At 33.2% G+C, this 24,557-nt stretch overlaps 1 protein-coding gene and 1 long non-coding RNA gene across 2 annotated transcripts; both read left to right on the forward strand.

Moving 5' to 3' along the window:
- The first annotated feature begins 438 nt into the window (after window positions 1-438).
- LOC143242992 (uncharacterized) lies at window positions 439-12,444 on the forward strand. The gene is made up of 4 exons (XR_013023548.1): window positions 439-569; window positions 853-983; window positions 3,071-3,164; window positions 12,211-12,444. It is a non-coding gene; the product is annotated as an uncharacterized LOC143242992 (long non-coding RNA).
- A 2,749-nt stretch (window positions 12,445-15,193) lies between these two features.
- LOC143243240 (sodium- and chloride-dependent GABA transporter 1-like) lies at window positions 15,194-19,468 on the forward strand. The gene is made up of 6 exons (XM_076487090.1): window positions 15,194-15,273; window positions 15,611-15,848; window positions 16,487-16,590; window positions 16,763-16,893; window positions 17,168-17,321; window positions 18,626-19,468. The coding sequence occupies exons 1-5, from the start codon at window positions 15,194-15,196 to the stop codon at window positions 17,290-17,292; spliced, it is 678 nt and encodes a 225-aa protein (XP_076343205.1). The 3' UTR covers window positions 17,293-17,321; window positions 18,626-19,468.
- Window positions 19,469-24,557: the final 5,089 nt, after the last annotated feature.

Below are 24,557 nucleotides of genomic sequence, written 5' to 3' on the forward strand. Positions count from 1 at the left end.
TCATTGTTAATCAGTAACTGTCAAGAGACTTTTTTTTTCGTTTATTTGCTATCAAGCTTTAATACTAGTTAATAATTCTTTAATCAAAACGTAACGAAACTAAATTAGTGTTAAATTTAAAGAAGTTAACTCTTTGTAATCAGTATTAATTTATTGTATTAATGTTATTAGGTCTGGGTGACAGCAGGAACGCAAGTGTTTTCACCTTCGGTATTGGTTTCGGTTCCGTCGTAACTCTTGGAAGCTTCAACAAGTTTAGCCACAACTTCTTCCGGTAACAAAAAAACAAAATATTTTTTTTTATTTGATTATTTAACAATGATTCGCACAAAATGTTCAATATAATAATTTTCTGTACTCTGTATTCGTTATTCTTTCAATAGATATTATTGTACACTTTGAACACATTCATTATTGTTTCTACATCTTTATTTCTAGAGACGGAAATATTCTATGTATTGTTAACCCTGCTACCAGCATATTTGCTGGTACTGTGATATTTTCCGTCCTCGGTCACATGACCTACTTGAAAGGCGACGGGACTGAAGTTGCTGACGTTGTGAAGTCCGGTGAGATAATTCAGTCTTCTTGTGCTTCAATTGTTTATATAAACACTAAAGTTCTGTTTCTGTACCAAATCAACGTAAACAGAATATTTCAGAACAAACTTTATTAATATTTTCTTGAATCTTGGTTCTAAAACATTTAAAATGAAACGTTTATTGGTAAGTTACAGTGTATCAACATCTTAATATAAACTAAGTATTATCAGACACTGACCTGCTGTGTTTTTTACAGAGTACAAACACGGTCTTTGTTCAAATATAATCTAACATGGTGTATTTTCTTCAGGTCCAGGGTTTGCTTTCCTTGTTTATCCAGAAGTTGTTCTACAGTTGCCACCTCCCCCTTTATGGTCAATTGTGTTCTTCCTCATTCTGTTAATTCAGATAATATGTTGACGTGTGTTATTTGATAGCCAGGTGAGCATATAATACGTTGATGTGTGTTATTTGATAGCCAGGTGAGCATATAGTATGTTGATGTGTGTTATTTGATAGCCAGGTGAGCATATAATATGTTGATGTGTGTTAATTGATAGCCAGGTGAACATATAATATGTTGATGTGTGTTAATTGATAGCCAGGTGAGCATATAATATGTTGACGTGTGTTATTTGATAGCCAGGTGAGCATATAATACGTTGATGTGTGTTATTTGATAGCCAGGTGAGCATATAGTATGTTGATGTGTGTTATTTGACAGCCGGGTGAGCATATAATATGTTGATGTGTGTTATTTGACAGCCAGGTACATATTTTATATTCTCATTTTCATTTAATGACATAAATATTCTTTTAAAATGGGAAAATTTTCAGAGCTCAAAATACTTTTGTAGACTATTTTTTTTTAATTTACGCGTTTGTGTTATTGTTTGTCTGGAGGAGTTTTCACGTTTTAACTGTTTCAACAATTGAATATTTAATAAGTCTGTGACGTTTGCACTTAATTACTGAGTTAATGAGTTTATTAGTTTGAGAAACACTATGAGAAAAAGATTAACAAGTAACTGACAGTTTAGTGTTATTATAAATTAGACCTGTCTTTGGTATATATAAGGTTAGTACATGAAATCTGTGGAACTAGTAATGGGAGAAATAATACAGTCCATTGTTATTAAATGTGTTGACCTTCATTGTTTTACCAAACGAAACCTGCGCAGTGGCAGAGGCTTATGAAACAATACTGTTAACAGTGTCAGAAGCTAAGGAAAATTCTGATCTAAGAATCGTATGTGCATGATCATGTGACGTGCAGTTAGTGGTTAATTTCTTGTTTAGTTAACCTCAAAATGTGTGGTGTTAACCATTCTCAACAAAATACAACCTTCTGATATGTCATTATTGTCAGAGATTCTATTTCCACTTTCGCCTTATTATCTGTTAGGACACAAGCCACGTGTCGCATGGCAACATGATTGTTGACACGCGTGCATGTTTTTTTCGCAGTAAATGACTATTCGGGACTCTTGCATGCTTTCTGCACGTCGTAGTAGTGCTATTCTTGCATGCTGCCTATCCTGGCATCCAGCTACTTTGTTGCTGTCTGCTCCTTTTCTCCGATACCTGTTACATACATCAGTAATAATATTTTTATAATCTTTTACATTTGCGTAACCTGTTACTCATGGCAATAACCAACTAACTAGTTAACAGATGCTGCCGTTTTTTGTAATGTACTGCATTTGTTTGTCATAAATCACTAATGCATTATATGGTTGATACCTGCTACGTATGTTTGCCACATAAATGTAGTTCTAGCTTCAAATTGTTGTATCCATCAACCGTTACTTGATACATGTGTTTATATGCTACAAGTGTTCCATGTGTCACCTGAGCTTACATTATTATGTTCTATTTTATATATAACAAATCAAAGAATGGGTGCGTAACCACATATTGTTTAACTGTTTATCGCTGGTTAAGTATTTTAATATGTAAGAAATTTCAACAGGGCCCGGCATGGCCAAGCGTGTTAAGGTGTTTGACTTGTAATACGAGGGTCGCGGGTTCGCATCCCCGTCGCGCCAAACATGCTCGCCCTATCAGTGGTGGGGGTGTTATAATATGACGGTCAATCCCAATTTTTGTTGGTAAAAGAGTAGCCAAAGAGTTGGTGGTGGATGGTGATGATTAGCTGCCTTCCCTCTTGTCTTTCACTACTAAATTAGGGACGGCTAGCACAGATAGCCCTCGAGTAACTTTGGGCGAAATTCAAAAACAAACAAACAAACAAGTAATTTCAAAGTACCATTTTTCAGTGATTCATAGAGATAAACTTCTATATAAAAAAACTCAATACTTTAAACGTACTCTTACGCAAGATGAAGTATTAGGTTATCAAACTAGATAATAACACATATGTTTGAAACTTTATTATATAAAACATTAATTCATTAAATATATAGTGTACAATTTATATAGATCTGTCTAACTATGTTATTATGTTACTTTGATCTTATGTTATAACAACATGTGTACTGATATTTTTCTGTTTTTGTTTTTCATAGTTCTACACCGTGGAAGCTCTGATAACAGGAATTGTGGATGAATGGGCATCTCTATTGAGACCACAAAGGAAATTATTTACTCTAGGTCACTGAGGTATGTTCCATAATATTAAAATCAATAAACGAGTAAAACGAAAACCACAGTTGTTACAGTGTGGTTGTTATAGTAAGAAGTTGGTAATAACAATTGTAACAGCATGGTTGTTATAATGAGAAGTTAACATAAGTTTCAGGGACAACAACGGATATATTGGTCCATCTCAGCTGTCCCACCCTCTAAGCCAAACTAATACTATTAAAAACAATTAGTCATCACTTGTCATTCATATATGTATCAAGTTTCTTTTAAACTCACTCAAATTTACTAACATATCTTCATATGCACTGGAAAATAAAGTTGTCATCTTTTATATTTCCTAAATCTATATTTGTGTCACCAAGTTCTATACTTCTCACTATTAAGTTTGAAAAATGTTGATGCATCAACATTATAAATCCTTTTACAATATTAAACATTTGAATCAGATCGCCTCTTACTCTTGAGAGAGAAACTTTTAAGGATCTTAATCTCTCCTCAAATGACAACCCCTCCATCCCAGGCACCATTTTAGTTACCCTCTTCTGAATCATTTCCAACAATTTCATTGCTTTCCTAGGGTAAGAAGCCCAAGACTGAACACAATACTCCAAATGCAGTCTAACCAGTGACCTACACAATGAAATTATAACATATTTATACTTGTATTCAATATTTTTGTATATACAAATTAAAATACTATTTGCCCTACCAATATTAGCAACAGCACACTGCTTGGATTGCTTAAGAGACTGATCAGCCATTACAACAAGATCATTTTCTTTCATGACATTGTTTAAATTATTCCCATCCAAATTATTCTTATAATTCAAATTATTATCACCCACATATAATATTTTGCATTTATCATAATTAAAACCCATCTGCCATTTATTCACCCAACTCATTATGTGAGCATCCTCTTCACAGCCAGTAACACCCAAGACCTCGGTGTCACCCGCAAACATAAGTAATTTATTGACTTTCTTTATCAATGTTATTAACGTAAGTCAAAAAGAGTAAAGGTCCTAAGACTGATCCCTGAGGTACATCTCTTGCAACATTAATCTAGTTTAACTGAACTTCATTTACACCAACCCTCTGCTTTTGAATTCAGTCACAGTTCTATACACTTACTTAACTTATCCTAAGCTCCTGCAGAGATAAGTTTCTTTACAAACCTTTTATGTGGCACTTTGTTTGTTTAGAATTAAGCACAAAGCTACACAACGGGCTATCTGTGTTCTGCCAACCACAGACATTGAAACCCAATTTATAGTGGTGTGAGACAAGAGACACGCTGCTTTCCCACTGTGGGGAATGGCACTTTGTAAAATGATTTTTGAAAATCCATATATATCACACCTACACCCTTACCCTTATCTACATGTGCAGTAACATTTTTAAAACATGCAAAAAGATTTGTAAGGCAATATTTTTCCTTAGTAAAACTATGTTGCTATCAAAAAAAATTCTAAACTTGTTAAATGACTTTGCAAAGTATCTTTTATCAGACATTCCAAATCTTTTCTCACAAATGAGGTAAGACTGACAGGCCTTTAATTACTGGGACAACTTCTATTACCTTTCTTGAGGATAGGAGTCAGATTAACCAATTTCCAATCAGTTGGTACTTGTACATTATTCAAGGGCTTAAAATCTTGTTGCAAGTGATCACATGACCTTGTTTAAAACCCTTGGTGAAGTATTATCTATTACAGGAGCCTTAGCATTCTTTAAATCTCCCATTTTTTTAACCAGCTCAGAATTAAGGCAGCCATCTTCTTTGATCTCGTTTCCATTTATGAACTGTTCAAGATGTGAAATACAGCTTAAGGTTTCATTAGTTAAAACTGAAGCAAAATCAGAATCTAATAATCTGGGCATTTCATGATCATCAGATACAAGCCTACCTTCATCATTCCTCATGGGTCCTATCTCCATCCTCACATTTTGTTTATCCATAATGTACTTTAAAACTTCTCACTGTTAATTTTTATGTTTTAAGCCAAATTTTTGTTATAGACATCTTTTTGGATATCATAATTTCGTTTTTGACCAAATTTCTTGATTTCCTATAATCTTTTACAATACCAGTCAATTTAAATTTCTTTAGTGTGTGGTACTTTTCTTTGATTCTATCTCTTATTCCCTTTGTGAACCAACCTGTTTTTTTACTTCTAGATCCCATTTTGTTTCTGTAAGGAATATGTTTATCTTAAATCTTTGAAAAAATATCTTTAAACATTTTCCACTACTGAGTAGTGCCTCAAAATAACTCAGCTGTCCAATTCAGAACACATCTCTTTCAAATTTGCTTTTTTTAAAATTTGGAATCAAAATATCATTATTTCCAATTTCTAAATGCAGCTAAATATCAAACATAATACAGTAATGATCACTTGTACCTAGGTGCTTCCTAGTTTACACCCTCTTAACCATTTCTATATTAGAATTTAACAATAAATCTAAGATAGCATTATTTACAGTAGGTTCCTTGACCAATTGTTAAGAAATCCATCTTGAAAAGTTTTCAGGAACCTTTCTCCCTCATGGTTTGAGAGATTTTCATTTTCCAATCATTATATCTGTACTTAGAACTACCCTTAATTAAGATTTTATTAACAACTGAGATCTTCATCTTATTACAAAGTTTCTTCCTGATTTCATCAGTTCCATCTGGTGATTTGTAACACATTCTTACTAAAAGCTTTATCCCTTGCTATCCACTAACAGAAACCCAATCTCCTTGCTATTATCCTTAATATTCTCAACTTCAACAGTATGTAACTCACACTTTACATATACAGCCACTCCTTCCCCTTTTTTTAATACTCTATTCCTATTAAGTAACCTATAATCATGTATTTCAAACTCATCTACATTTAACCATGTTTCAGTTATTCTAAATCTTCTATTTCTACCAGTGCCCTAAAGTCTTATACTTCTTTAACTTCTAGCATTACTATAATAACGATTAAGCCTACACTTGTAACTTGTACTGGTTTCCGATGTTAAATTTTCCCGTACATCTTAGTTTTGTTTTATTTGGTTTATCTTTACCATTCATTAAATAGTCCTAGTTTAAAACTTCCGTTACAGCTGAGTTAATCGCTTATAGACGTGTTTTAAATGCTAATTCGATTTGACAATAGATACCGCCAAAATTAATTTGAGAAATTCTCAACTTCCTCGTACATGAAAAGCACGTACGCCACTTGTTTTCAAAATATTTTTTTGGAACAAGTTAAATGTACATCAAATTCTTCACATTATAGAGATATTATAAACACTACACACATACAAATATATATATGTATAGTTATCTTCCTCTTGTCAAAAGTCCACTTAGGCTTATTCAGTTACTTTAAAATTTCAGTTGACAAAACGAAGTTTCTTCTGTTACTGTCTAAATATACTTCACTTACTTTATCATTGATTTGGGCCCGGCATGGCTAAACGTGTTAAGGCGTGCGACTCGAAATCTGCGTGTCGCAGGTTCGCATCCGGTCGCGCCAAACATGCTCGCCTTTCCGCCGTGGGGTGTTATAATGTGACGGTCAATCCCACTATTCGTTGTTAAAAGAGTAGCACAAGAGTTGGCGGTGGGTGGTGATAACTAGCTGCCTTCCTTTTAGTTTTACACTACTAAATTAGGGACGGCTAGCACAAAGCTACTTGAGGGCAATCAAAAATCATAGCAAGAGTGTTGAAAGTTATTATTTAAGTTTGGTTGTATAACGTGATAAGTTTGTTTGTTTGCCACGTTATACAACCAAACTTAAATAATCACTTTCAACACTCTTGCTATGAGTTTTTAAATCATTAAATATTAACACACCAAATAAATTGAATAATAACTCTTAAACTAAACAGTTTTGTATATTCAAAAAATATTAATTACTAATTTGAAATCATTCTTACCCCAACTTATGTGTCTACAGTGAAGTTATAATTTATAAAGCTCTGTAATTAATAAACATTTTCTTTGAAACAAACATGGATTTTTAAAGCGATAAAACAGACAATTTTTAAATGCTTTATAACTTTTTATTTTCTATTTACATAGATTTTATTTTAATTTGTTTATCGATGTGAAGTTTGTGAAAATTCGGGACAAGAAAACATAAATCGAGCTCCACTGTCTCTTATTAGTGAAGAAAATCGTCTGATCATAGAAGTTCTTCTGTTGTTGTCTTGCATCTGGCTTTCTAATTCGGTTAAACACCAGTCAAAATCTTCTTGTGGATCTAAATATGTTTCAGGAGCTTACTTTTCTCAATTTTTCTATGTACTCTAGTCCTCGGAACACTCTGATTCTGATGTATATATTCATTCATAAAGAGCCAATGCCAAGTTACTTTAAGAAATCTGATAACAATTTGTGATGTAAGCTAAAAAAAAAAAAAGAGTTAAATTATAAAACTAATTATATATAGCTCTCACAAACTGAAATGATCAAACTTCTGTATAAACCTCACCAAAATTGTTTTTATTGTGCACTTAATATTCGTGACAATGAAATCAGAAAAGCAAGTTTTATATTATATTATGGAGGAAACTAGACTCTAATACACTCACACCACGTAAAGATGAACTAGATTATAATTATGATAGTTATGATACAATACCTTTGGCCATAGGTGTATTAAACCTTACTCAAACTGCATCCAATTGCTTATGTTCAGTTTTTGTTTTTGTTTCCAGTTTACCATAAACAACAATAGATGTAACGTATATCATTTTACCCTTTTTTTCTAGCACATTTGTAAATATTATGTCGTTATGATTGATAGTTAGTTTACAAGTAAAACCAACAATTAAAGTAGGTAAAATAAAAGTGAATTATTTGAAACTCCCTTCAAAATGTAGTAAATAATTTATTCGTCATATTAATTTCACACTCCAATGTACTTGATTGTATATTTTGTACAAATGGTTCTGTACTTTGAGTTTAATTAAGACGTTAGGTGATAATTAGAAAAGAAAATATTGAAATATCGGAAATAACACGATTTGTTTTGTGTAAATATGTTTGTTATCAACACACACTTGTAATTTAGTGTTCAGTGAATATTGTTTTTACATTTTCAAACCTTATAAATAGTATGTAAATACAATTATTTTCCCTTTATTATATTAGATTACTGAACACTTCACGTTTATGAAGATCTTTGATAAATTTAATAATTTTCTGATATTGCAATTTACCCTTACACGAACAATAAATAAATCGTTTATTTACGTTTAAAAGCCGAGATGTGTAATAAAAGATGTTATGTTTTATTTACAATTCAAGAATGTAGTTCTCTAACACAAAATATGAAAGTACTAACCTCATATTTCTGAGCATACTTCTATGCATATTAATAAACAATGGAATGGTTTATTTCTAAATTAATATTTGTAGCTACTGTGTGTTTGTGTATTTCATCCTCCGTATATGTAATGCAAAGACTACCATACAGATTCCATGTACAGATAGAATTGACGGTGAGTGATTTGACTTCGTACACGTGCAGGTAATAATCACAATAAATCTAATTTTACGATGAGTCTTTAATGTAGATTTCTGGTCCAGTGTCCTCCGGAGGTTCTGCGGTAAGTCTACGAAACTATGGAGCTAAAATTCGGGTTTTGATTTCCACGGTGAACACAGTCTGATTTTCTTCTGTCACAAACAGAAATCAGTTCCTATACTAAAAACTACCAGTAGTATAGTAGAACAATACTGCATTAAAACATAGATTGTCGAATGAACCAAGGAAGCCTTCAGAGTAAATATTATCAATAACTATCAGTAATAACAACAATATTATATAAGAACATAGATTGTCGAGTGAACCAAGGAGGGCTTCGGAGTAAATAGTATAAATAATTACTTCAATTAAAAGATCAGTTTTCAGGTTTTATTATCAATTAATAGCAGTATAATATAGAAAAATATAAATCACGAAATAATATCAAATAGATATACAATTCAATATTAATAACTTAAGAAATAAACAATGTTCAGTCAGCATCCTTTAGAATATTATATAACACACGAGTATTAAGTCCGTGTTGTCTTGTGTTATACACAACACACACAATTTAAATCTTTATCTTCTATTTATAAACAGCACACGAGTGTTATATCGGTGTTCTATACCATTATACACGATATGCAAGTGTTAACACTGTTCTCTACTATTGGCCAGGTGGTTAAGGAGCTCGACTGGTAATCCGAGCGTCGCGGATTCGAATCCCCGTCGCACCAAACATGCCCTTTCAGCCGTGGGAGAGATATAAAGTGACGGTCAATCCCGTTATTTGTTGGTAAAACAGTAGCCTAAAGAGTTGGTAGTGGGTGGTTATGATTAACTGTTTTCCCTCTAGTGTTACACTGTTAAATTAGTGCGGCTAGCGCAGATAGCCCTGTTATAACTTTGCGCGAAATTCAAAACAAACAAATCAAACTATTTCGTTTGTCTCTTCACAACCAGTCTTTCCATTTACATCTTACTATGAAGTCTCTCTGTAATTCTTACCTTAAATGCTATTATACAACTTAAGTTGGAAGTGGAAACGTTATGTAATTTTATTTGAGATAAACAGATATCGATACAGATATTTGATTTGCGTTAAGAAGTGTCAGGCCTTTCGTTTGGCTTCCCAGTTATGGCTGGGGACTTAAAACGCTAGAAACCGCAAACCTGATACTGACCTTCAAAGTTAACTATAAACAAACATTTCCTTCCTGCTTGTGCCAAATTTTGTTTTATAGATATCTTGTCGTTTAACATTTTCGAAGTTTATTCTCTACATTATGTAGGAATAAATTTAATGAATCAGCATTTTGTTTAGTTGGGAAATCGCTCAGTGAGTCGTTCTTTTTTTTTAAACTAACTATGCTAAAGGAAATGGTATCAATTACATCAGCTGACGAAGAACGACATTTTAGTATTAATGTATGTCTAACAGTAAGACACACCATTCTTTTTGTCCACCAGATTTTCATTTGAGGCCATGTGTTAGATGACCTGACAGGTTTTGTTATGAAGCGAAAGACGTGTTTATTTTATATATCTCTGTTAATCAAATACGATTCACATTTAGTATCGAAAGGAAGCGGCTGTGTTTTAATCTTAACCTAAAACATACATAACAGTAAAAGAGGTACATGTACTTACTTTAAGTGTTTCAATTTATTTTATAGCCACTATTTCAAGTTTCATAACTGTAAACACATTTGCAAGTGTTGTAGTGCTAGACTTGACTGACAATTGTTCAAATTGTAATACTCAAAGAAATCAGGACAAATCGTCGCATTTTTTATAAACAAATCACTACACGTCATTCATTATTCGCACTTGTTGATAAACTCAACACTGAATGAATATTTTATCTCAACACATAGCCAATATCACTTCTCAGATTACTGTTTTTTGTTCTCCAAACAACTGGAGGTCAATATTACACCTTAAGCGACTACCTATTGATATCCTAACATATGGAAGGTACTATCAAATCATAAGTAAATGTTTTTTGTTGTTGTTATAACAGTTGGAGGTGAACATTACATCTTAGGCGACTGTCTATTGTTATTTTAAAATGAGGAAGCCACCATCGCATCGCAAGTAACTAATTTTTTCATTTAACACCAAGAGGTTTTTTAAGTGACTGATGTTTATATAAATAAGGAAACTGAAGTGAGATTTGTGATGTACGTTTTATTGAGACACAAACAGAACTGACCGACAAAACGACCTTCAGGTTTTTGATATTCGAACTTTTCTTTAACAGATCTGTCATGACGTCAAGGAAATAAAAATTTCTACGGGGCAAAACTCACTTAAAGATATACAGAGTGAGCCAAAAGTAGGTGGACAGCATTTGGAATAGGTTTATGTATCGGTTATATTAATGCAATTGTATATTATAACTATGTTGCAACTATATTAGTTGTTATATAATTACAATTTTATAATTACATTTGTTTTAATTTAATCTGTTTTCTTTTTTTTTTAGATTGTTAATAGAACCCATAATGTCAAATACTTTAAATACAGATAAAAGAATATGGGTGTTAAAAGAGTATTGGAAATCTCTTTTAGGAAGGAAAACAATTTGAGCATTTGCGTTAATAAATAACATTTTATTTTCATTAATATAATTGTCTTATTACATATAGTTGTACGTATACGTGATCTCTAAATAAATGTTTTTTTACTGTCCACCTACTTTTGGCTCACCCTGTATTAGGACTACTGTATTAACTAACTTAGGAAAAGAGTGGACGTTTGAAGCACAGGACATGAACTTCACACAGCAACCGAACAACAAACAACATAAAACACCTTTCTACTCTACTGTTCATGGTTTTTACTTACTGCTTGAGGCAGCAAGTCAACAACCAACCATTCAGTAGGAAGCGCCTCTAGCATAATTTTATTAAATCAAAGGGTGAACAAAATCAACCAATAAAGTGCAGAACGAAGAAAAATCCTAATTTCTGACCAATCCTGGCTTTAATAAATGTACATAAGAATAACAACGACTCAGAAATGTTGGAATTATTTTGTTAAATATATTGTCAGTTTTAATATTATCTTTCTGAATTTCATTTCTAGGTTTTTTATGCTTGAAAGTTTGTTTAAAAAAATTAGAAAACTATATAAACAAAGAAGAAATTGTGGCAGTTTAAAATATAAAAATTTTAACAAACGAAACTTAAAAATGGATCTACTTGAATAAAACGTAAATATACATAAGTGACATCTCTTGGAACGTACAATTACATAATGTATTTGATTGTACTGAATTAATGTCTCCCTAGATGAATTATTGTGTATATGTGCACATGAAAATGGTTTTAAATGAAACAATTTAGGGTGTGGGTGCACATAGAAGTTGTGTCTAATGGATTAAATGAAACAGAACATTTAAACAAATTTATTTTACTGGTCTTCTGAGGTGTATTTATTTCTTCATCGCTTCAACTATACATGTATATAACTGTATGCTTTTTCAACCATATATATATATACATATATATCTTGACAATGTATTTTGTTTTCTACAGCATTTGTTTGTGTTAAAGTTATGTCCTTGAATAAAGTATCTTCTGAAAATGAAACATCAGAAACCGTCAGTGTAGAAAATGGAGTGGAAATGATCACAATACCTGATGAAATGATCCAGTCGGTAACAAGTCCAGATAAGGAGAAAGAACCAGAACGTTGGAAATGGGAAGGAAAACTGGACTTTGTTTTACGTTTTATAAACTACGCTGTCGGTCTTGGCAACATATGGTGATTTCCATACTTGTGTTATGAAAATTGTGGAGGTAAGTGTCTTGTGGTTTAATCCAACATAATATACATGAAACCTTTACCTTACCAAATGTTAAATCGATGGTTCTGATAGATTATATGTTGTTGTTTGTTATTTAGGGGCATTTTGTTTCCCTACCTCATCTGTTTAGTCTTGTGTGCTGTTCCTCTATTCTTCCTGGAAGTGGCCATTGGTCAGTACCTCAGCGTTGGTGGTATCGGGGTCTGGAATTTAGTTCCTATCTTTAAAGGTAGCTCTTGTTGTTTACTTCTAGTGCCTTAGTATTTTCACCTTTCCCGGATAAATATAACACATACTTGTGTCTCAAATATGTCAACAGTTCTTATATTATGTAATCTACACTTTCACTAGGAATTGGCTCTGCTTCAATGGCCATCGTTTGTCTCTATAATATCTACTACGTGGTGATAATAGCTTGGACTTTATTCTACTTCGTGTTCTCAATGACGTCACCACTGCTTTGGGAATCGTGTGGTAATTGTCAGCGATGTCGAGAAACCCACCTGTTGAGAAATTTATATGCAAAATGTTTTCTTAACCCAAACGAGCCGTGTGGTAATTGGTGGAACACAAAATACTGTATGAAAGAGGGAACCAACATCACGAATCTCAATATTACAGCCACCGAAGCAAAATCACCTGTAACCGAATTCTGGGAGTAGGTTTAATTTTTTTATTTTTTAGATGAATTTATTATTTTCGATCAATAAATAAAAGTCGTATTTGGATCTAGTGTTCTCAGAATATTGTTTTCTATGTATATATATACATATATATATTACAATGGGAGTACAATTAAATAACTATTTTCTATCAACATAATTTTATTATTTATTCATTTTCCACATTTGTACACTGGTTTTTAGTCCAGTTAACTGTTTACCAGTAATTTATATTTTTCTACTTTAATTTATGAAAAATATATTATCGATAGTCCAAAATGTTTAACTTGTCCAGCCACAGTGGATTTTCAACATTTATTTTAAGATATACCACTATGTAAAATGATAATATAATTTATTTACTAACTTATAATATATGTGGTTTAAGTGTGTAGAACAAACAACTAATCCTTCACATTTAAGTATCAATCTAGGTAGATCTCAGTGTAATAAAAATCTTCCCAATTCTATTGAATTAGATCCCATTAACAAACATTCATTTACTTATGTCAAAATAACTATCTTGGAAAATTATACAATGTAAATCTACTAATAAAAAGAGGAAAATATTTTGAAGAAGAAACTTTTTTATTCTTATGAATTATACAATGATTTTCAAAACAAAACTGCTGAATCTTTAAATAAAATTATTTGTATTAGAATTTTAATTGTAATAAATACTTGTAATAGTTAAAAAAAAAGAAGTAAAGGTGGCTTCCTAGTGGCATAACGGTTTGTCTGAAGACTTATAATGTAAGAAACAGATATCTCAATGTGTAACTTTGTGCTTAATAATGACAAAGTTAAAGGTAAAAATATAAAAAAATTGATTACTTTTGATAATTTGTATGAGAATGTAAGATACTTCTTTTAATAAATATGTTAACAGCTAAACTTAATAATAATAGAAGTTTTTTTATATAAATGATAGAAAATTTAAATATTTGTAAAATAATTGTTAAATTTTGAATTTAAACATATTTCTATTAAAAGTTTAATTTTAAATTTTGTTTAATATCATTTTTTGAATAAAAGAGTGGAGGTTGTAATTTTAACTTTTAGAATTTTTAGGATGCTTTTATTTCTTTGATTTTATTTTTCTACGATTATTTTGCACGTGGAGGTTGTATCTGAATATTAAGCATAACTGCCTTCTCACAGTTGGCTGCAGCCCTATGAAAGGCAGTAGGAGTTGAGATATTACGTTTGTAAGCACTCAAATTCTAACCCTTAAATGATTTTACATACCTGCTGACTAGTCTGACATCAATGTCTGGATTTTGTCTGATAAAATAATGTAATGACCACTAACATTATTTGTTGTGATTCATGGTTGAGAAATAAGATTAATAATTCAAAATAACTGTTTAATTTTAATTCTGTTATAATGTTTGTTATATATATATTTTGTGGAAGTTGGTTAAAAATACAAGTACATCATTCAAAGTCATTATAGTTAAAAGGTAATTGTTCCAGGGGAAGCACACTTCCTCCAGAGGTACACATGTTTTAATTAGGGAAGTTTAGAAATAGTGTTTCAAAATTATTTTGCATGTAGTACCTGAGTCACTATTCTCACAAACTACCATTCCTTTGTTTCTCTTCCTTTTCACAATATGAGATTAGTGTGCAAAATTCTGTTCAAAACAGATGATGCTTACTGTAGCTACATCTAGGAATAGGCTTAACTAACAATGACTGTAATAATAATGGACACCTCATGTGCCAGTTTATGATGCACCATGTACCTTGTGAGAATTTTACCCAGTTAAACTTGTTATTGTTAATCTAGTAAGATAAATTTTAGGACATATATTTCTAGGTATAATTGGTTTTTAAATAACCTTCTTTGTTTCTATTATTGGCTTGAAAGGTACTTATAATACCATAGTAGACAGTTTTATCATTTAATACTCAAAAATTAAAATTATGAAACCCTAACTGAAGTTGGCTCAATTGTACATTTCAATAATACAATATTTATTACTCTTTTGAAGTCGTCGAACATTACAGATTACTTCAGGATTACATGACTTGGGAGGTGAGAACATGGAACTGAGTTTGTGTTTGTTACTTGCCTGGTTTGTGGTTTATTTCGTCATCTGGAAAGGTCTACTGAAAGTGGCAAGGTAAGATTTAAACTAAAATAAAACTTGGAAAGAAAGGAAAGATTGCATAAAACAGTGTTACAGTAACCATAAGGAAACATCACCTAATGACATAAAACACCATTTTGTAATTACAAGAACAGATCACATAGTAACAAAAAAACATTACAGTAATCACAAGGAAAGATCACCTAATGACATAAAACACCATCATAGTAATTACAAGAACAGATCACACAGTAACAAAAAACATTACAGTAATCACAAGGAAAGATCATCTAATGACATAAAACACCATTACAGTAATCATAAGGAAACATCACCTAATGACATAAAACACCATTACAATAATCATAAGAAAACATCACCGTTTATTTAATCCAATAATCTTTAATGTTTCTAGCATTAATTATTTCATTTCTTTGGACTGTTTTACTTCATTATTTGTTCATTGTTCACAGATTATTAAGGTGTCAGCAGTCACTCCATACTTCATTCGAATCATTCTTCTTATTCGTGGAGTGACGTTAGAGGGCGCTGGAGACGGACTACTTTTTTACATTACTCCAAAATTTGACAAACTTTTGGTTCCCAAGGTTCGTTTATGTTTTTGTAATTACATTCATACACTAATGTTATTGTTATTATATTCATATATAAATGTTATTGTTATTACATTCGTATATAAATGTTATTGCTATTACATTCATATATAAATGTATTTGTTATTATATTCATATATAAGTGTTATTGTTGTTACATTGATATATAAATGTTATTGTCATTATATTCAGATTTAAATGTTGTTATTATATTAATATACTAATGTTATTATTATTACATTCATGTACGATATAAACACAAGTAAATATTAATGTTAGATGTTAAAGGTTGTTGGACAGAACCCAACGCATATTCATTTACCAACGAATAGTGAGATTAACCGTACATTTTAATGCCCTTGACGTTGAAGACAAACACTAACAACCAGGCTGGGCAAACAAATAAAACTTCCCATCTAATGTAACTGTAGTTTACGTCTTTGGTGAAAACAGTGTCATTGTTAATCAGTAACTGTCAAGCGACTTTTTTTCGTTTATTTGCTATCAAGCTCTAATACTAGTTAATAATTCTTTAATCAAAACGCAACGAAACTAAATTAGTGTTAAATTTAAATTTTCTCAGAAGTGAACTCTGTGAAATCAGTATTAATTTATTATATTAATGTTATTAGGTCTGGGTGACAGCAGGAACACAAGTGTTTTTCACCTTTGGTATTGGTTTCGGTTCCGTCGTAACTCTTGGAAGCTACAACAAGTTTAGCCAGAACTTCTTCCGGTAACAAAACAAAAAAACAAAATAATTTTTTTTTGATTTGATTATTTAACAATGATTTTGCACAAAATGTTCAATATAATAATTCTCTGTACTCTGTATTCGTTATTCTTTCAATAGATATTATTGTACACTTTGAACACATTCATTATTGTTTCTATATCTTTATTTCTAGAGACGGAAATATTCTATATTTTGTTAACCCTGCTACCAGCATATTTGCTGGTACTGTGATATTTTCCGTTCTCGATCACATGGTCTACATGAAAGGCGACGGGACTGAAGCTGCTGATGTTGTGAAGTCCGGTAAGATAATTCAGTCTTCTTGTGCTTCAGTTGTTTATATAAACACTAAAAGCTCTGTTTCTGTACTAAATCAACGTATTCAGAACAAACCTTATTAATATTTTCTTGAATCTTGGTTCTAAAACATTTAAAATGAAACGTTTATTGGTAAGTTACAGTGTATCAACATCTTAATATAAACTAAGTATTATCAGACACTGACCTGCTGTGTTTTTTACAGAGTACAAACACGGTCTTTGTTCAAATATAATCTAACATGGTGTATTTTCTTCAGGTCCAGGGTTTGCTTTCCTTGTTTATCCAGAAGTTGTTCTACAGTTGCCACCTCCCCATTTATGGTCAATTGTGTCCTTTCTCATGCTGTTAATTCTTGGAATTGACAGCCAGGGGAGCATATAATATGTTGATGTGTGTTATTTGATAGCCAGGTGAGCATATAATATTTTGATGTGTGTTATTTGATAGCCAGGTGAGCATATAATGTGTTGGTGTGTGTTAATGTACGTCAACATTGTGAAATATTCAGAGACTAAACAGTGTCTTTCGTTTTTGATTCAAATTTATACGTTTCTGTTATCGTTTGCTTGGTGGGAGTTTTAACGTCTTGTGCGTGGCGCAACGAATGGAATCTCCTTGGAAGTGAAATAAACAATTTGAGCAGTATAAAAACGTGAGTAATGTTAACGTGCGGGTGTTATTTAGTACGTCCGTTACATTTTACCCAATTACACATTTAAACGAAGAACAATAGATTTTCGAAAGAACCGATAGGTATGGGGAATACAATTAGCAGTTTACTGGGTTACCAATTAGTGCCTTTCTGCCATAATGGGGCTGAAATGCTAACTTCAGAGGTAACTTTATTGAATTTACTTGTTTGGTTTTGAATTTCGCGCAAAGCTACACGAGGGCTATCTATGCTATTCGTCCGTAACTTAGCAGTGTAAGACTAGAAGAAAGGCAGCTAGTCACCACCACCAACTCTTGGGCTATTTACCAATTAATAGTGGAATTGACCGTTGCATAACGTCCTCAAGGTTGAAAAGGAAAACATGTTTGATGTGACGGGGATTCGAACCCGTAACCCTCGGAGTACCAGTCCATAACCACCTGGCCACGCCAAGCCTCAGTTTAATTAATCCAGATGTTAGTACCTTATTTTTATTATTCTTATTTTTCAGTTTTTTTCTTTACTATGGAAAGCAGTCGGCTACCCACAGCTGTCTACAGACAGTGAAGGGTGATATAAATGTGGAAATCGCTCTCTAATTTTAATTTCTACTGCTGTTTTTTTATTTTACTTTATTTCATTTCTTTATGTGAGATGGGTGAATGAACTGATAGACGATGTATCTCCACCGCAATGTGGGTCCTACTTCTTCAGTCGCCTCTAAAACCTAGGGTAAATTTTATACCTCACGTTATAGCTTGTACCCCGAGATTCTTTCAATTAGTGCAGTGTTTTTATTTTATTTTTGTTTTGGCTTGTTTTTGGTTATAACTAAATAATATATATATTTTTTGTTGTTATTCAAAATGCATTTCTCCATAATTGGCGTGTAGATAAGGGAGCTCAATTGTAGCACCGCACGTGATAAACCAATTTTGGGTGTGGCTGACATTATCAGGTCACTTATTTAGTTTTAGGTTTACTGTATATCTATATAAATTCTAAGTATCTAACTTCTGTATACCTTTGTTTATTAAGTACATGTTTTCTTCTTCATTTCAGTTAAAAGTCTGTGGAGATCCAGAAAGATCGGATAATAAAAGGAAACTATTTTATTCAGTCATCAACAAGTAGATCTCTTAATTGAAAGCGAGCAAAATCACATGAAAGCAACTAGTAATACATTATATTCACACCCACTTTTAACAGCGATTCAACACAAATACATTCTTAACCACGAAATGTACAGTGTCGCTGAAATAAGCTCCGGCATGGCCAAGCGTGTTGAGGTGTGCGACTCGTAATCTGAGGGTCGCGGATTCGCATCCCCGTTGCGCCAAACAGACTTGCCCTTTCAGTCATGGGGCGTTATAATGTAATGGTCAATCCCACTATTCGTTAGTAAAAGAGTAGCCCAAGAGTTGGCGGTGGGTGGTGATGACTAGCTGCCTTTCCTCTCGTCTTACACTGCTAAATTAGGGACGGCTAGCACAGATAGCTCTCGAGTAGCTTTGTGCGAAATTCAAAAACAAACAAACAAGTCGCTGAAATTATTTATAAACTTGAAATTTAATCATAAAACGTAACGAGAAGTCCTATAAGTTTCAACTTTTATAAGGTGGCCAGAACTCCTAGAAATGTCGATTATTATACAGTGGCCAAAAGACCACTTATAAAAACTTTCTTCCATCTTTAAACAGTGGACTTTTGGGCGACGTCATAAAGGCTTTCTTCTCATTGTTGTGATTTTGGTCTTACAGACCATGGAGGGTTAGGTTCATTTAGATCACTTTCTCCACATAGGCTTTGGTTAACATAACATCACCAAATAAGTTCAAATAGGTTTTCAGAAAGAATAATATTTTCACCATCCATTCTTATGTCTTAGATTTTAGTCATTCTGTTAAGACCAAGAAAAGCAAATATGTTTTTAAATACAAAACTTAAAAACTAAACAGATGCTACGTTTGTTACATTCATGCTTTCTTCCTTTAATAAAGTTTAAAAAGTTCTTTATAAACATGACTGCAATAAATGATTGTATAATATGCTGAATGTACCATATTACAGCCTTGTATTACGTCTTACTCGTAAAAGATTTAAAGATATTCAAATGACGTGTTTTTTATTTTTGTACGGGTAAAACAACTAGAAAAACAGATACTGGAATATAGCAACAGAACTTGGAATCAAATATTAGATACTGACTAAATTCGTAATGTAACAGACTTTATCTTAAGAAAATACTTTCCTACCATATGGTAGTATAATACAAAACTTCAAGCTATGTACTTAAACAGAATACTTACCACTTTAGGCTGAACATCAGGCATTAGTAATGGAAGCTTTAGTTCAGCAGAAACGTGATGTAACATACACTTTAGGCTTAACCACAAAATATTGTGACTGAATAGAGCTTCCTTAGTCGTGATGAGAAAGCCATTTTAACTACTGGTCCTGCACGTCGTCGATATGATATAAGAAGTCGCTGCTGAAACGTGGGATGAAATTATATCGAGTTTTGTGCGAGTATTACGTTTCTAAGTGTGTTGCTAAGCTACCACACACCTCAAGTTCTACGTGCTTGACGCAAAGTGTCCTCCCGGTCCGAGGTGAACATTTTTACACACGTGCAAATATAACTTAAAGGCCCAGCAGAGCCAGGTGGTTGAGGCAGTCGACTCGTAATCCGAAGGGGGCGTATTCGAATCCACGTCATCAAATAGGGTCGCTCTTTCAGCCATAGGGACATTTTAATGTAAAGGTCAAAAGTAGCCCAAGAGCTCGCAGTGGGTGGTGATAACTAGCTGTCATTCTATAGACTGTTAAATAGCAAAGAGCTCTCGTGTAGCTTCATGCGAAATTAAATTTAAGACACGAAAAAACAAAACAAAAAACAACTTTAAAACAAACTTGTACGTAACGCCAACCAACAATATATATTTGATACTTACATGTTTTGTCTACAACTCGACAACAATCTGAATATTACGCCCGAAAATAATATTTCACTTAATACGTTCAACAATAAATTCGCTTAGCAACTAACTACATGTAGAACACTTGACAACAGAATTCTATAAAATATCCTTACTCAACTTTTAAGCTGACTTTCTCTCGCGCAGTGAACTAAAATAAGATTTGAAAAAATATCTCTTTAGCTGAATAAAGTATTCGGAAAAAGAAGAAAACAAACTTTTAATACTACTGATAAAGCATAGCTTATACATAAGTCCCGAGAAAACAACTCCACCGGTTCATCAAGCTTACCGGGTTCGTTAGGGACTCGTAGCGAAGGAGACCAGGCGACATTCTCGAGGAGAAATTTTCATTTAGCCTCGAATTTCGACATGATACAAATACCTGTGTGTAAAGGGAAATCACAACCTAAACATCTATGGAATCTACTAACTTTCCTTCTTCATCCCGCACCAGGTAAAATGTTTACATTTTATACTGAGTGGCTGACGTTTGTATAGGCCCGAATGGGTTAATGTTGTCTATGTGAATATGATGATAAATGCGAGTAAAGTAGAAAAGTGAAGGCAAAGGCACGAACGTTGTGTTAACCTGTTATTACAGTAAAAAGTAAGTAAGTCGGGAAGGGCAGATGACTCAAGGTGCCCTAGTTGGGATTTACAGATCCATCGCCTCAAATTTTAGGTGGAGAAAGTGCCCCGAGAAAACCTACTTTCACTAGTTAGGACCGAGTGAAGCCTCTTCCAGTAATTTCTTTTTCCTTCCCATTTAAAGTAGAGTTTGGGTAGTAACACGCAGAATAATCGGGTGATTGACCAATGAAAGTAGGTTTTCCAAAGGCACTCCCCCATCACACACACAACCAGTTTCTAGGAATATTTCCCTTCAAGTCAGACCCCTTGTTTATTTTAATCTATATGTATATCTATTCAAACTTCTCACTTTTAATTTTAATTCCATTTATTCTACTTTATTTTTATTTTATTATTTAATTATTTTTAACATCTGCCGTAACATTTTTCATCTTGGAATACGATCGCAATAAAATCAATTTTAGGATTCGATTGTGGAAGTCATACAAAACGAATGCACCAATGAAAACAATTTCACAATAAAAGGAGATGTGACAACTTAAATACCGTCTCCCGATGGTGCAGCGGTAATTTGGCAGTGATAATAAATAGTTTTACTTGCAATACATTTGTAAGGTATTGTATCAAGTCAAAATATCACACACTCACTTTGATTTCCTCTCATCGTAATTTGTGGATAATATTTTGGATTTCATTTGTTTTTGAAAGAAAACATTTAATCAACTACGATCAATTGTAAAGTCTTTAAATAAATAAATTGTATTTCCTTTGAAGTTCATAATATCAATATTACAGTACTCTTTTGGCCTTCATTGTTAGGGGGGTAATAGCCAGATGAAGCTTTGGATCAAAAGAAATATCACATAGGTTCGAGTATTTCCTCATATTTCCAGGTTCCAATTCTTTAAAAATTGTCGTCAATGCTTTTGCTCAACATTTTAATATTATCTGTTATACCATTTTAGGTCGTTTACCCCAACCATTTTTGAACTCTTCAGTGATACCAGTACCATTAATATTAACAATTGTTGACACGGTATCATATCCTTTGTCATGAAATATTACTTTACAATCTTCAGTCTGTTTATCAGCATGTTGAATACAGCATAAAAAATTTCATCTTTTCTTTTTTACATCTCGCTCCATTAAACACATGCTGGACTCTCCTTAATTCAGCAGTAAATCCTTATTTGTGTAAAAACATTTTTTTTTTCCTTTTCTTCTATTTCACCCAAAGAAAAAAAAACAATTACATTCACAGACACAGTTTGCTAAGTCCTTTGAACATAATGACTTTCTTTATTATTTGTAATACAAAGAATTATTTTGAATAATAATCACAATTTTATCGAGAGTCTTTGAAATAGCTGTCAACAATTTCGATCCATTGACTTGGAGCAGCCAAAAATCTACTAAAGCTAAAGATATGCTAAATTGTTGTCTTATTGGTCAATGACTTTTCTCAAGAAAGAAAACAAGAAAAGAGATTTTTTTTTTACTGCAGATACGTGCGTGTGTTTTTTATAGCAAAGCCACATCGGGCTATCTGCCTCGTGCACTGAGGAGAGTCGAACCCCTTGATTTTTACACTGTAAATCCGTAGACATACCGCTGTACTAGCGGGGAGCGCTACTACAGATAGAGGCAGTGTTAATTAAGGTAAGACTGGGGTCTATTTAGAGCTAACTGGAAGTGTAACGAAGAAAAACAGCAACCCAAGAACCAATAACTCAAAATGATATGCCACTTCTCATTCTTCGACTATATTTAGGTTCTCAGCTTTTCTTCCTTTTACAGCAGTAGTTTAAGTGAATCGAGCTAATGAAATAATAAAGTAAATATTTTGTTCCATGTAATATTACCTAAAACTTTCTAAACTAAAAGCAAGATGAAGAAGGACTCGGCCTGGCATGGCCGAGCGCGATAAGGCATGCGCTCGGAATCTGAGGATCGCGGGTTCGCATCCGAGTCGCGCTAAACATGCTTGCCTTCCCAGCCGTGGGGGCGTTATAATGTCACGGTCAATCCCACTTTTCGTTGGTAAAAGAGTAACTCAAGAGTTGGCGGTGGGTGGTGATGATTAGCTGCCTTCCCTCTAGTCTTACACTACTAAATTAGGGACGGCTAGCACAGATAGCCCTCGAGTAGCTTTGTGCGAATTTCAAAACAAACAAACAAACAAACGAAGAAGGACTCTTTGATCGTTTATCACTCATGGTTTATTCAAACTTAAAATGTGTTATTAAAGAAAAAAAGTTAAATACCCGAAACGCATACAGCTATGTCACAAATAAAAGAACCCTGGAAGTTAACCATATTTTGATAACGTCACATAGCACTTAAACAGGTGCAAGTGCACTCCCAATACAATAACAATTTGTCTTCATGGCATGAACTGTGGGCCTGGCATGGCCAAGCGCGTAAGGCGTGCGACTCGTAATCCGAGGGTCGCGGTTCGCGCCTGCGTCGCGCTAAACATGCTCGCTCTCCCAGCCGTGGGGGCGTATAATGTTAGGTCAATCCCACTATTCGTTGGTAAAAGAGTAGCCCAAGAGTTGGCGGTGAGTGGTGATGATTAGCTGCCTTTCCTCTAATCTTACACTGCTAAATTAGGGACGGCTAGCACAGATAGCCCTCGAGTAGCTTTGTGCGAAATTCCAAAACAAACAATGGCATGAACTGCAGTGCCAGAGCAACCAGACAGAATCCACTATTATTTGAGGCAGTATTGCACATCATTGAAATCGGGTTTCAAATTTTCATTTACGCCTTCCCGTAATTTGTTACGACAATTCCAGATGTACACATTTCTTGGACAGTGGGTCCACAAGAATATGACGATTATTCTCGTAGGAACTTTCACTGAACCATCCTAAAGCTTCGTAAAACATGATGGTATTTGTATTATAGCAGTTAACGTGTTTGTGCTTTGAATTCCAGGATATGCACTTTGGAGACATAACTACTTTGTAATGAATGATAGTCAAATTTTATACTTTGGTCAGACAAGGGCACGTCAAGAGATAATAGGTGTTACTGTTCATTTTTATGATGTCAGACTATTTCTATTTTACTCATAATTTTTGGTTGAACCTTCACTCTATCCCATGACATTTCGAAAGTGTGGTGAAGCAACAGTGAGTAACATGACGTCACTTCCAACCGATCCCAATATCAATTGGCACAACGTTCTTGGATAATTTACATCCATCAGGAGAATGGAACCATGACGTTACTTTCACTGTTCATCCTAAACGGTAGCCTGCTATGGGTGCATCTGTCTTGTTTAGTTCTTGTTGGCATCCAACAATAGAATCCTCTAATGGGTGCAGCCACCTGGATGAATAAGTTTGAATGAATGAATTTGTTTGAATAAGTTATTTACTTTATTCATGGTCCTTCTCTCTCATCTCATTTCATTG

This window comes from Tachypleus tridentatus, unplaced genomic scaffold, assembly GCF_004210375.1.
Source record: "Tachypleus tridentatus isolate NWPU-2018 unplaced genomic scaffold, ASM421037v1 Hic_cluster_2, whole genome shotgun sequence".
Classification (NCBI taxonomy): Eukaryota; Metazoa; Arthropoda; class Merostomata; order Xiphosura; family Limulidae; genus Tachypleus; species Tachypleus tridentatus.

What these genes read in the sequence shown, in the direction of transcription:
- LOC143243240 (XM_076487090.1), top strand. Translation starts at nt 15,194, where the DNA reads ATGGAACTGAGTTTGTGTTTGTTACTTGCCTGGTTTGTGGTTTATTTC. An exon ending in ACAAACTTTTGGTTCCCAAG is followed by an intron (nt 15,849 to 16,486) that starts GTTCGTTTATGT and finishes TAATGTTATTAG; the next exon opens with GTCTGGGTGACAGCAGGAAC. An exon ending in TTTAGCCAGAACTTCTTCCG is followed by an intron (nt 16,591 to 16,762) that starts GTAACAAAACAA and finishes CTTTATTTCTAG; the next exon opens with AGACGGAAATATTCTATATT.